At 34.5% G+C, this 12,222-nt stretch overlaps 2 protein-coding genes across 3 annotated transcripts in view; one reads left to right on the top strand and one right to left on the bottom strand.

Annotated features, from left to right (window-relative positions):
- LOC116568657 (solute carrier family 13 member 1) overlaps positions 1–12,222 on the bottom strand; it is a 323,245-nt gene that overhangs the window by 66,064 nt on the left and 244,959 nt on the right. The gene's annotated exons all lie outside the window — the stretch shown is intronic.
- LOC116568662 (transcription and mRNA export factor ENY2-like) lies at positions 1,196–1,714 on the top strand. Its single transcript, XM_032304224.1, has one exon. It carries the CDS (start codon positions 1,289–1,291, stop codon positions 1,592–1,594), a length of 306 nt encoding a protein of 101 aa, XP_032160115.1. The 5' UTR covers positions 1,196–1,288; the 3' UTR covers positions 1,595–1,714.

Raw genomic sequence — 12,222 nt, 5'->3', positions numbered from 1 at the left:
TTAGCTTTTTCTCAAAGAAGACATACAGATGGCCAATAGGCACATGAAAAGATGCTCAGCATCATTAACCATAGGAACCAAGGAAATACAAATTAAACCACAATGAGCTATCACTTCATACCTGTTAATGTAACATAAAACTCCTAGAAGAAAACATAGTTAGCTCTTTGACATAGGTCTTGCTGATGATTTTTGAATCTGACACCAAAAGCAAAAATAAACAAACGGGGCTACATCATACTAAAAAGCTTCTGCACAACAAAGAAAACCATCAACAAAATGAAAAGACAACCTACAATATGAGATAAAATATTTTCAAATCATATTTCTGATAAAGGGCTAATATCCAAGATACATATAGACCTCATACAGCTCCATAGCAAAAAAAACAAATAATTTGATTTAAAAATGGGCAGAAGGTCTGAATAGACTTTTTCTCAAAGAAGACATACAGATGGCCAATAGGCACATGAAAAGATGCTCAGCATCATTAACCATAGGAACCAAGGAAATACAAATTAAACCACAATGAGCTATCACTTCATACCTGTTAATGTAACTATTATCAAAAGGACAAGAAATAATAAGTGCTGGTAAGGATGTGGAAAAAAAAGGAACCCTTGTGCACTGTTGGTAAGAATGTACATTTGTATAGCCACAACGAAAAACAGTATGGAAGTTCCTCAAAAAATTAAGATAGAACTACAATGTGATGTAGCAATTCTATACTGGGGTATTTATCAAAAGAAAATCAAAACACTAACTCAAAAAGAAATATGCATGCCTATGTTCATTGCAACATTATTTACAGTAGCAATGATACTGAAACAGCCTAAGTATCCATTGATAGATAAGTTGATAAAGAAATTATGGTATATGTACACAGTTGAATATTACTCAGCTATAAAAAATGAATAAAATCTTGCCATTTGGGAAAACACAGAGAGAAATCAAGTGCATTGTGTTAGGTAAAATAAGTCAGAGAAAGACAAATATCATATGACCTCTCTTACAAGTAGAATCTTAAAAAAGAACCCACAAATACAAAACACACAAAAGAAAAAGCTCAAAGATGCAGACAACAGTTTGGTAGTTGCCAAAGGCAGGGGATTAGGGAGACAGATAAATAGGTGAAGTAGGTATAAATTTATTAAAAAATAAAACCTAAAAAAAGGAAGGTGCAATGTTTTGAGGGTCTAGGTCCGGGCAGCCGAAGAGTGTGGTAGGTAACGGTCGTCAGCGCAAGGGTCATTTCGTCGCTGGGAAGGGACGGCCCTCGCCCGCGGTGATGGTGGTTAGCAAGATGAACAAAGATGCGCAGATGAGAGCAGCGATTAACCAAAAGTTGATAGAAACCGGAGAAAGAGGACGCCTCAAAGAGTTGCTGAGAGCTAAATTAATTAAATGTGGCTGGAAGGACCAGTTGAAGGCACACTGTAAAGAGGTAATTAAAGAAAAAGGACTAGAACACGTTACTGTTGATGACTTGGTGGCTGAAATCACACCAAAAGGCAGAGTCCTGGTACCTGACAGTGTAAAGAAGGAGCTCCTACAAAGAATAAGAACATTCCTTGCTCAGCATGCCAGCCTTTAAGATTGAATTAGATTGTGTTGTTTTGTGGTTTTATTTCTGAAAGTAAAAACTTGCCATAAATTAGGAATCGATTTCCCAAAATAAAATTCTTTTTTGTATGATGGTAAAAAAAAAAAAAAACATATATTGTATGCAATGTTTGTAAATAAGAAGCAAAAATAAAACAATAAGCTTATCTATGTGGTAGGAAAAAAGGATCCCATTCATAGTCCAGGAATGCAATTCCTTTGTTTGCCTCTCTGACTATATCAATGATAGTTTATTTTCTTGTGTTTTCTTCTTCTTGATTAGTCTGTTTCCTGCAACTTTCTGCTTCCTTTTTGTTTCTTTGGAACTTTCTTTCATGCTGGAGGTTATCTTCAGATATCTAGAACTTGCTCATCGTTTGCTCATATAGAAGACAGTGAAAAGCTGTTTGGAAGCTTGGTACACGTGCTTTGGGAGTTGTTATTGACTGTGGGTTTCCCTGCACTGTCCTCCGACTGGGCCTCTTCTTTTTCTGAGAAAATCCAGTGGCACGCATACTCACTTTCTCTTTGTGTTGATTACATCCCCCAGGGAAGGACTTCCTGGTCTCCTGTGTGCTGACACCTGGAGGGTATAGGCCTGGCTCCTGGGACCAGTTGAGTGGAAGGCAAGGTTCTCACCCTTCAGCAGATAAACTGCCTCTCACATGCCCGTTTTCATTGTGAAACCCTTCTGTGGCATGAACTGTGTCTGGTTCTCTTTACCCTCTGAGTTACTAGTCTAACAGGGACACTTCTGTTTGGTGGAGAAGCAGCTGCATCTTTGTCGAGTTGAGGGAAAATTTCGGAATTCAGTTCTTTTCAGAAGCAATTTTTCACTTAGTCCCTGACTTTCAACATTTTAAGAACTTTGAAGGATGCTGCTATGTAACCTGGATTGTTTATTGTCTTTCCTCACTGTTGATTTAGGATTCCACTTTTATGAGATAACTGAGTCATTTCCTACCGATCCTTTTACTTTCCAGGGTCCAAAATGATTTCGCTGTCATCTCTTCTCTTGACATTTATATAATTGTGACTTATGGCTTAAAAGGTCTATTTGTTCTTGTTTTAATGGAGATTTAGGAGAGAGTGAAGGTAAATGGGCTTATTCAATCTGGCCTCTTACTGGTAGATGCAATATTTCTTTTTTTACATTAAAAGATAAATAAATGAATCTTAACTAATAATTATTTCACAGATTGACCTTGGTCATTTCATGGTCCATACAGTGGTGAATGATACAGGTGAAAGATGGTGGGGGTAAGTAAAAGCTCCATTGTGCGAAGAGGGAAGACAGTGGGGGCCCTGTCTCCTTTGTTTGCTCTCAGCATATTGAGTTGACATGTGCTTGCTTAAGTGGATAACAGATTATGCCTCCTAGTTTTAATTAAAATAGCCCTTTCATGATGTGCATGTGGCTTTAAATGATTTCTATAGGAAATTACTTATGTGAAGAAAGATCACAATAAAGATAACACATAAGTGAACAGCAAGAAAACATGAGAGGCATTCCTTCTCCTACTCCTGATACGAAGTCTTCATGAAGTTCTGGTAAGGATCTATTCTGTTATAATCTGAACAACTCAGAGCATCTGGTAACAGAATTGAAGTTATCAATAAGACTCCTGGAAATATGATTTATATCTACTCTAGTTAATAAAGAATTATGCTGCATATTGTGAATTAGAGTATTACTTTAAATAGTAATAGTATGATAGGGGCACCTGGATGGCTCAGTGGTTTAAAGCCTTTGCCTTTGGCTCAAGTCATGATCCCAGGGTCCTGGAATCGAGCCCCACATTGGGCTCTCTGCTCAGAGGGGAGTCTGCTTCCCTTCCTCTCTCTCTGCCTCCCTGCCTACTTGTGATCTCTGTCTGTCAAATAAATAAACAAAATATTTTTTAAAAAATAATAGTAATATGATGAATAGAAAGATATTTAAAATTTAGCACTTAAGACTTGAAAACTCTTTATAAAAATTCTTTTTTCAGCAATATTGAAAATTATAATTAAATCCAAGATTTATTTTATAATATGTTTTTATCCTAAATGTTAAATATTTAGAAGCTTCCTTTGTAATTTAATTGTGAATAGCCTATATATATATATATGTATTGGAAAACATCTTTTTCTTTCTATAGCAGTAAATATGACTGACACAATATATAAATAATATAGTAGCTTTTTCTTTTCAGCCACACGAAAAATCAGATTTCCTGTTAAATAAAATGCTGCTTAAAATATTGAAAAAGAACCTTAAAATTGCATTACAAAGCAATATAAAAGTAAAGAATTTGCCTTGACCCTAAATGAAGTGAAAGTGGGAATCTTAAGTGAGTGACTACGCAGCTTTTTGATCTGAGGATTTCAATTTTTTTTTTTTTTCCAGAAAGAGCTGGGTATAGCAGATAATGCCTAAAGCCCATCCTCTATGGGGACTTACATGGGAAAACATTCATAAAGCTGGGATCCTTTGCAAAATAGACAGCAAGGAAATCTCATGCTGACTTAAAGGAAAACGTAATGTATCCCCAAACCTCCTAATCATGAGCATTTTTAGCCTAAATTGGTGTTAACAATTATTGTGACCTAAACTGTTAGCCTAAATTGGTGTTACCAATAAATTGGTGTTCACCAATTGCTGTGTTAAAATAAGAACAATACTATAAAAGCTCTTCCATGCAGCTGTAACCCAGGATTTAAGGAATTCCCAGAGAAGTTTCAAGGAAAACCAGCGTTTCAATACTAATAAAACTCAACAATAAAAAACAAATAATCCAGTTTAAAAATGGACAGAAGACAATAATAGACATTTTCCAAAGAAGATAACACATAAGTGAACAGCAAGAAAACATGAGAGGCATTCCTTCTCCTACTCCTGATATGAAGTCTTCATGAAGTTCTGGTAAGGATCTATTCTGTTATAATCTGAACAATTCAGAGCATCTGGTAACAGAATTGAAGTTATCAATAAGACTACCAGCCATGGTAGTCTGGCTACCAGACACATGAAAAGATGATTAACATCACTCATCATCAGGGAAATACAAATCAAACAACAATGAGATCCCACACTTGTCAGAATGGCTAAAACTAACAACTCAGGAAATGACAGGTGTTTGTGAGGATGCAGAGAAATGGGAACCCTCTTACACTGCTGGTGGGAATGCAAAGCGGTTGCAGCCACTCTAGAAAACAGTATGGAGGTTCCTCAAAAAGTTAAAAATAGAGCTAACCTATGACCCAGCAATTGCACTACTAGGTATTTACCCAAAGGATACAAAAATACTGATTCAAAGGGATAAATGCCTCCCAATGTTTATAGTACAATAACCAAACTATGAAAAGAGCCCAATGTCCAAAAAATGATGAATGGATAAAGAAGATGTGAGATATATAAAGATATAGATATAGATATATACTGAGTAATATTCCATTATATAAATTCCATTTATATAATTTATATAATTCCATTATATAAATCTCTCTCTCTCTCTCTCTCTCTCTCTATATATATATATATATATATATATAAAATGGAATATTATTCATCCATAAAAAATAATGAAATCTTGCCATTTGCAATGATATAGATTGAGCTAGAGAGTGTTATGTTAAGCAATATAAGTCAGTCAGAGAAAGACAAATACCATATGACTTCACTCATATGTGGAATTTAAGAAACAAAACAGATGAACACAGAGGGGGAAAAAAGGGAGGCAAACCAGAAAACAGACTCCTAACTATACCAGACAATTTGAGGGTTACTGGAGAGGAGGTCGGTGGGGGAATGGGTTAAATGGATGATGGGGATTAAGGGGGCACTTGTGATAAGCACTACATGATGTATGTAAGTGATGAATCACTGAATTCTACACCTGAAACTAATATCACACTGTACATTAACTGGAATTTAAGTAAAAAATTGGAAAAAAAAAAGTACACCCCCCTTCTCAACACACACACGCATACACACACACACACACACACACACACACACACAGGGCAACAAAAGTGAGAACCAGCAGAAAACAAAACAGGCCAAAGAAAGATTTACAGGATTTCAACCACTAGACACATAAGTAAATTAATTTATGATTAACAAAGAGAAGAGATGGAAAATATGAGTAAAGAAAAAGAGACCATAAAAATTACCAACGAAATCTTTTTTTTTTTCTAAAGATTTTATTTATTTATTTGATAGAATGTGAGAGATCACAAATAGGCAGAGAGACAGGCAGAGAGAGAGGGAAAACAGGCTCCCCACTGAGCAGAAAGCCCAAGGCAGGAGTCAGTCCCAGGACCCTGAGATCATGACCTGAGGTAAAGACAGAGGCTCAACCCACTAAGCCACCCAGGCACCCATCACCAAGGAAATCTTAAAGAGAGACAAAGAGAATTTATATAAATTTAAACTTAAATAACTGAATTAAAAAACTCAGTAAATGGGTCAAACAACAAAATAGACATAGCCAAAGAGAGAATTTCTGAACTGGGAGAACGATCTGAAGATATTCTTAATGTAGAACAGTAAGATACAGAAGGGAAATAAAGAGGTATTAAAAAGCCTGAAAGACAGAATGAGATGGTTTAACATGTGTTTAACTGGAGACCAGAGAAAATAATGGCTGAGAATTCTAAAGGATTATTGGAAAAGATCCAACATACACACATGCACATAGACACACACATACTTTTAAAGTAACCAAAGAGAAAGGACTATTTATTAAAGGAATGGTAATGTGAATGACCACTAGAAGTAAAAAAACAGTAAAATTACATCTCAATGTGTGAAGAAAAAATAATGATCAATCTAGAAATCTATAACCACAAAAATGTATTTCAGGAATTGTAAAGATCTCTATATAAAACAAAACTGAGAGTTTATAATGAAAAGGTCCTCTCTGAAGTACATTCAAAAGATATATTCAAGCAGAAAGAGCATCACCCCAGATAGAATGTCTAAGAAGCAAGAAACATTAGTGAACAAAGATATTAGTAAATAGGTACATAATCTTATAAAGCATTGATTTAAAAATAAGATTATATAGTTTATAGGAGAATGATAGACTAGAACTAAAAAAATTAGAAAACAGTCACATGTAAATAGGAAGGGATGGTGTCGTTGAAATGTCTTAAGGTCTTTGTCCTGTTCAGGAGAAATAAAATAATGGATTATTTTTACATTTTTATAAATCAAGCATACATGATGTTATAGTGTGAACTGTGTCCACCTCACATTCATATGTTGAAGCCCTAACACCAATGTGACTACCTTAAGGAGGTAATTAAGGTTAAATGAGGTCACAAAGGTGGGGCTCTAATCTGATACAGCTGGTGTCCTTAGAAGAGGAAGAGAGAGACCAGAGATATCTCTTTTTCTCTCTGCTTCTGCATAGAGAAAATGCCGTGTGAAGATATAATGAGAGGCAAACTGTCTACAAGCCAGGAAGAAAGACCTCACCAAAAACTAACCTTGATGGCTCTTTGATCTTAGACTATTAGCTTACAGAAATGTAAGAAAATTTATTTCTGTTGCTTTAACCAAGTCTGTGGTGTTTTGTTAAGGCAGACCTAGTTGACTAATACACAAGATAGAATGTTAAGGAAATCTAAAATAACAGAGCATAAAATATCAGTGTGTGTGTGTGTGTGTGTGTGTGTGTGTGTGTGTGTGTGTGTGTATGTCTAGGATGAACTAAATAAAGAACAAAAAAAGGGACATCTGTGTAGTTCAGTTGGTTAAGCGTCTGCTTTTGGCCCATGATCCCAGTGTCCTGGGATTGAGTCCCACATCAGGCTTCTTGCTCAGTGGGGAGCTTGCTTTTCCCTTTGCCTGCCTCTCCTCCTGCTTGTGCTCTCTCTCTTGCTCTCTCTGACAAATAAATAAATAAAATCTTTTAAAAAATGAAGAACAAAAAGAAAATAACTGTAAACACAAAGGAAGTAGTAGATAGTAATACAAAATTAGGGGATTTTAACATCCTGCTTACATCAATGGATAGATCATCCAAACAGAAAATCAACAAGGAAAAACAGTGGCTTTGTATGACATATTGGACCAGAAGGACCTAATAGATATATTCATAACATTCCATTCTAAAACAGCCAATGTACATTCTTTTCAAGTGCACATGGAACATTTTCCGGAATAGATCACACATTAGACCATAAAATAGGTCTTAACAAATTCAAAAAGATTGAAATCATGCCATGCATCTTTTCAAACCACAACACTATGAAACTCAAAATCAACCCCCTCACACACATACACACACACACACACACATCTGGAAAGAGTACAAATACATGGAGGTTAAATAACACACCAGGCAATACTGAATGGTCAACCAAGAAATGAAAGAGAAAATTTAAAAATACATGGAGAAAAATTACAATGACAGCACAATGGTCCAAAATCTTTGGGATGCAGCAAAAGGTGTTCAAAGGGGGAAGTATATAGCAATATATATAGCTACCTCAAGAAGCAAGAAAATTCTCAGATATCCTTGAAAATTCTCAAATTACACCCAAAGGAGCTAGAAAAAGAACAACAAACAAAATCCAAAACCAGTAGAAGAAAGGAAATAACTAAGATTAGAGCAGAAATAAACAACATAGAAACTAAAAAACAAAACAAAAAATAAAAACGAAAAAACAGTAGGACAGATCAATGAAACCAGAAGCTGGTTCTTTGAAAAGACTAACAAAATTGTTAAAGCTTTAGTCAGACTCATCATCATCAACAACAACAACAAAGAGGGGATGCAAATAAACAAATTCAGGAATGAAAAAGGAGACATAACAACTGACCCCATAGAAATACAAAGCATTATAAAAGAATATTATGAAAATTTATATGCCAACAAATTGGACAGCCTAGAAGAAATGGATAAGTTCCTAGAAACATATAACCTCCCAAAACTGAATCAAGAAGACACAGAAAATTTGAACAGACCAATTACCAACAAGGCAATTGAGTCAGTAACCAAAATACTCTCAAAAAACAAAGTCCAGGACCCAACAGCTTCACAGGTGAATTCTACAAAACATTTAAAGAAGAGTTAATACTCATCCTTCTCAAACTATTCCAAAACATAGAAGAGGAAAGAAAGCTTCTGAATTCATTCTATAAAGCCAGGATAGTCTCATACCAAAGCCAGAGTAAGACACTACAAAAAAAGAGAATCAGAGGCTAAAAAAAAAAGAAGTAGAAGCCAATATGTGTGACGAACATAGATGCAAAAATCCTCATCAAAATATTAATAAACTGAATTCAACAATACATTAAAAAAATATTTACCATCTGCAAGTGTGGTTCAATATTTGCAAGTCAACCAACATGATACATGACATCAATAAGAGAAAGGATAAAAACCGTATGGTCATTTCAACAGATGCAAATAAATAAATAAATAAATAAATAAATAAAAGCATTTGACAAAGTACAGTATCCATTCATTACAAAATCTCTCAATAAAGAAGGTTTAGAAAGGGAATATACCTCGACATAATAAAGGCCATATATGGAAAAACCCACAGCTAACATCATATTCAGTGGTGAAAAATGTTGAGAACTTATCCCCTAAGATCAGGAAGAAGATAAGGATGTCCACTCTCACCACTTTTATTCAACACAGTACTAGAAGTCCTAGACACAGCAATCTGACAACAAAAAAGAAATAAAAGGCATCCAAATGGTAAGGAAAAAGTAAAATTTTCACTATTTGCAAATAACATGATACCATATATAGAAAACCCAAAAGACTCCACCAAAAATCTATCAGAACTGGCACATGAATTAAATCAGGTTGTAGGACACAAAACAAATATTCAGAAATATTTGCATTTCTATATACTAATAATGAAATAGCAGAAAGGGAAATTAAGAAAACAATCCCATTTACAATTGCACCAAAATAATAAAATACTTAGGAATAAATTTAACCAAGGAGGTGAAAGACTGGTACTCTGAAAACTGTAAAACATTGATGAAAGAAATTGAAGATGATAGAAAAAAATGGGGAGATATTCTGTGCTCATGGATTGAAGAACAAATACTGTTAAAATGTCCATACTATAGAGGTTCCTCAAAAAATTAAAAATAGAATTACCATATGATTCAATAATTCTACTACTGGGCAGTTACCCAGAAAATATGAAGACTGTAATTAAAAAAGATACTAACTGCTATGTTTATTGAAGCATTATTTATAATAGCAAAATTATGGAATCAGCCCAAGTGTTCATTGGTAGATGAATGGACAAAGATGTGATAGAGATCATATAACTATGTACATATATATATATACATATATATACATATATATATGTACATAGTTATATGATATATATATATACATATATATATACATATATATATGTATATACACTGGAATATTACTGGATACATAATACTGGAATATTACTAAGCCAAAAAAAGAATGAAACCTTGGATACATACACTGGAATATTACTAAGCCAAAAAAAGAATGAAACCTTGTCATTTGCAAGAACACGGATGGATCTAAAGGGTATAACGCTAAGTGATACAAGTTAATCAGAGGAAGACAAACATCCTACAATTTCACTCACATGTGGAACTTAAGAAATAAAACAAATGAACAAAGAAAAAGAGACAAAAAAAAAAACAGAGTCTTAACTATAGAAAACAAACTAATGATTACGATGGGGGGTAGGTGAAGAGATAGATGAAATAGATGAAGGGAATTAAGAGTACACCTATCATGATGAAAACTGACTAATATATAGGATTGTTGAATCACTATATTGTACACCTGAAACTAATAGAACACTGTATATTAACTATACTAGCTTAAAATAAAGTAAAATAAATTAAAAAAAGAATTGCAGCATTAGCATCACACAAATAAACTCTAAGACTCCAAAAACATGATTATACATTGAAAGGGGCACCGCAAAATGGTAAGAGCATTAATTAACCAGGAATATATAAACATTCTAAACTGGTAGGGACACAATAACATAATCTAAATAATCGAAAAACATATAGAAGCCAAAACTGATAGAACTAGCAGGAAAAATAAACATATTCATGTCCTAGACGGAGATTTTAACCAAAGAGTTTCATTAATTGCTGGGTTAAGTAGACAAAAAATTAGGTCGTAGAAGATTTGAAAAACAACTTGGAAACTGATCTATTTTACGTTTGTAAAATACTGCACTGGTATGTTGAGAATAAATAATTCTTTATAAGCACAGTGAAATATTTATCACAATTGACCATGTGCTAGCCTATAATTTGGCCTCAACAAGTTTAGAACTGAGGTCATACAAACCAATTTCTTTTTTTTTTTTTTTTTAAGATTTTATTTATTTGTTTGACACAGAGAGAGATCACAAGTGGGCAGAGAGGCAGGTAGAGAGAGAGATGGGAAGCAGGCTCCCTGCTGAGCAGAGAGCCTGATGTGGGGCTCGATCCCAGGAGCCTGGGATCATGACCTGAGCAGAAGGCAGAGGCTTAACCCACTGAGCCACCCAGGCGCCCCCACACCAATTTCTGAGCACAGTAAAATTAAGTCAGAAATTTTTTAAAAAAGTAGTTACAAAAGCCTCATTTATTTCAAATTTTAAAATATACTTCTAGGGGTGCCTGGGTGGCTCATGGAGATTTCTTGAAATTTATTAAGCTGGGATGTGAAATATATCATTTTATGCATTTTAATATTCTTTAAAATTTTCTGTTTTATTTTGTAAGTATGTGTATGTATAGGGGCACCTGGGTGGCTTAGTGGGTTAAGCCTCTGCGTTTGGCTCAGGTCATGATCTCAGGGTCCTGGGATCGAGCCCCGCATCAGGCTCTCTGCTCAGCGGGAAGCCTGCTTCCCCTATTCTCTCTGCCTGCCTCTGCCTACTTGTGATCTCTCTCTCTGTCAAGTAAATAAATAAAATCTCTAAAAAATATGTGTACGTATAAAATACTTCATAATCAAGTACATTAAAACAATTTGGGGATTAAGTAAAATAAATGTGTTCCTTTGTAAGGAAATCCTACTGGAAGATGCATAGAAAAACACTGCTGAGGATTTTAAAAAACAAAATATAGTATTAGAATAAATTATAGTGTGGGAGGCTTACCATACACTTAGAGGAAAGTACAGATGCTTCCAACATGGCTGACCTTATGTTATTTTCTAGATGATATATCAATAACTTCAAATGTGAAGAACTACATTTTGGTGAAAGATATATGGGACAAAAGCTATTATCAACAGCCAATCATTTTTTTAACAACAAAATGTTTTGCAGAAACACAGCTAAGTACAGATAGCAATGGAGTTAGGGCTTTGACTGAAATAAAAATTAAAATCTGTAATGAGGGCATATTCACAGTTTACTGCTGTGATTTCTTTCTCTTTTTTAAAATAAATGTTAAAAAACGTTCTTCATTCAGAAGTGAATTTACCTCACCAACTGTTGCCACCCAGTTCCTTTTTTGTTTTATTATGTTAAATTAGCCAACATATAGTATACCATTAGTCCCTTTTTTCATCAGAAAATACACCTGGTGTAATTTTAGATGAATTAGGTTTTACGTACTTATCCATGGAGACATTCAACTTCACTTTAGTCTATACT

Source organism: Mustela erminea, chromosome 11, assembly GCF_009829155.1.
Source record: "Mustela erminea isolate mMusErm1 chromosome 11, mMusErm1.Pri, whole genome shotgun sequence".
In the NCBI taxonomy this organism is placed as follows: Eukaryota; Metazoa; Chordata; class Mammalia; order Carnivora; family Mustelidae; genus Mustela; species Mustela erminea.
Note: the sequence above shows the minus strand (reverse complement) of the source record. Positions and strands in the feature narration are given on the sequence as shown.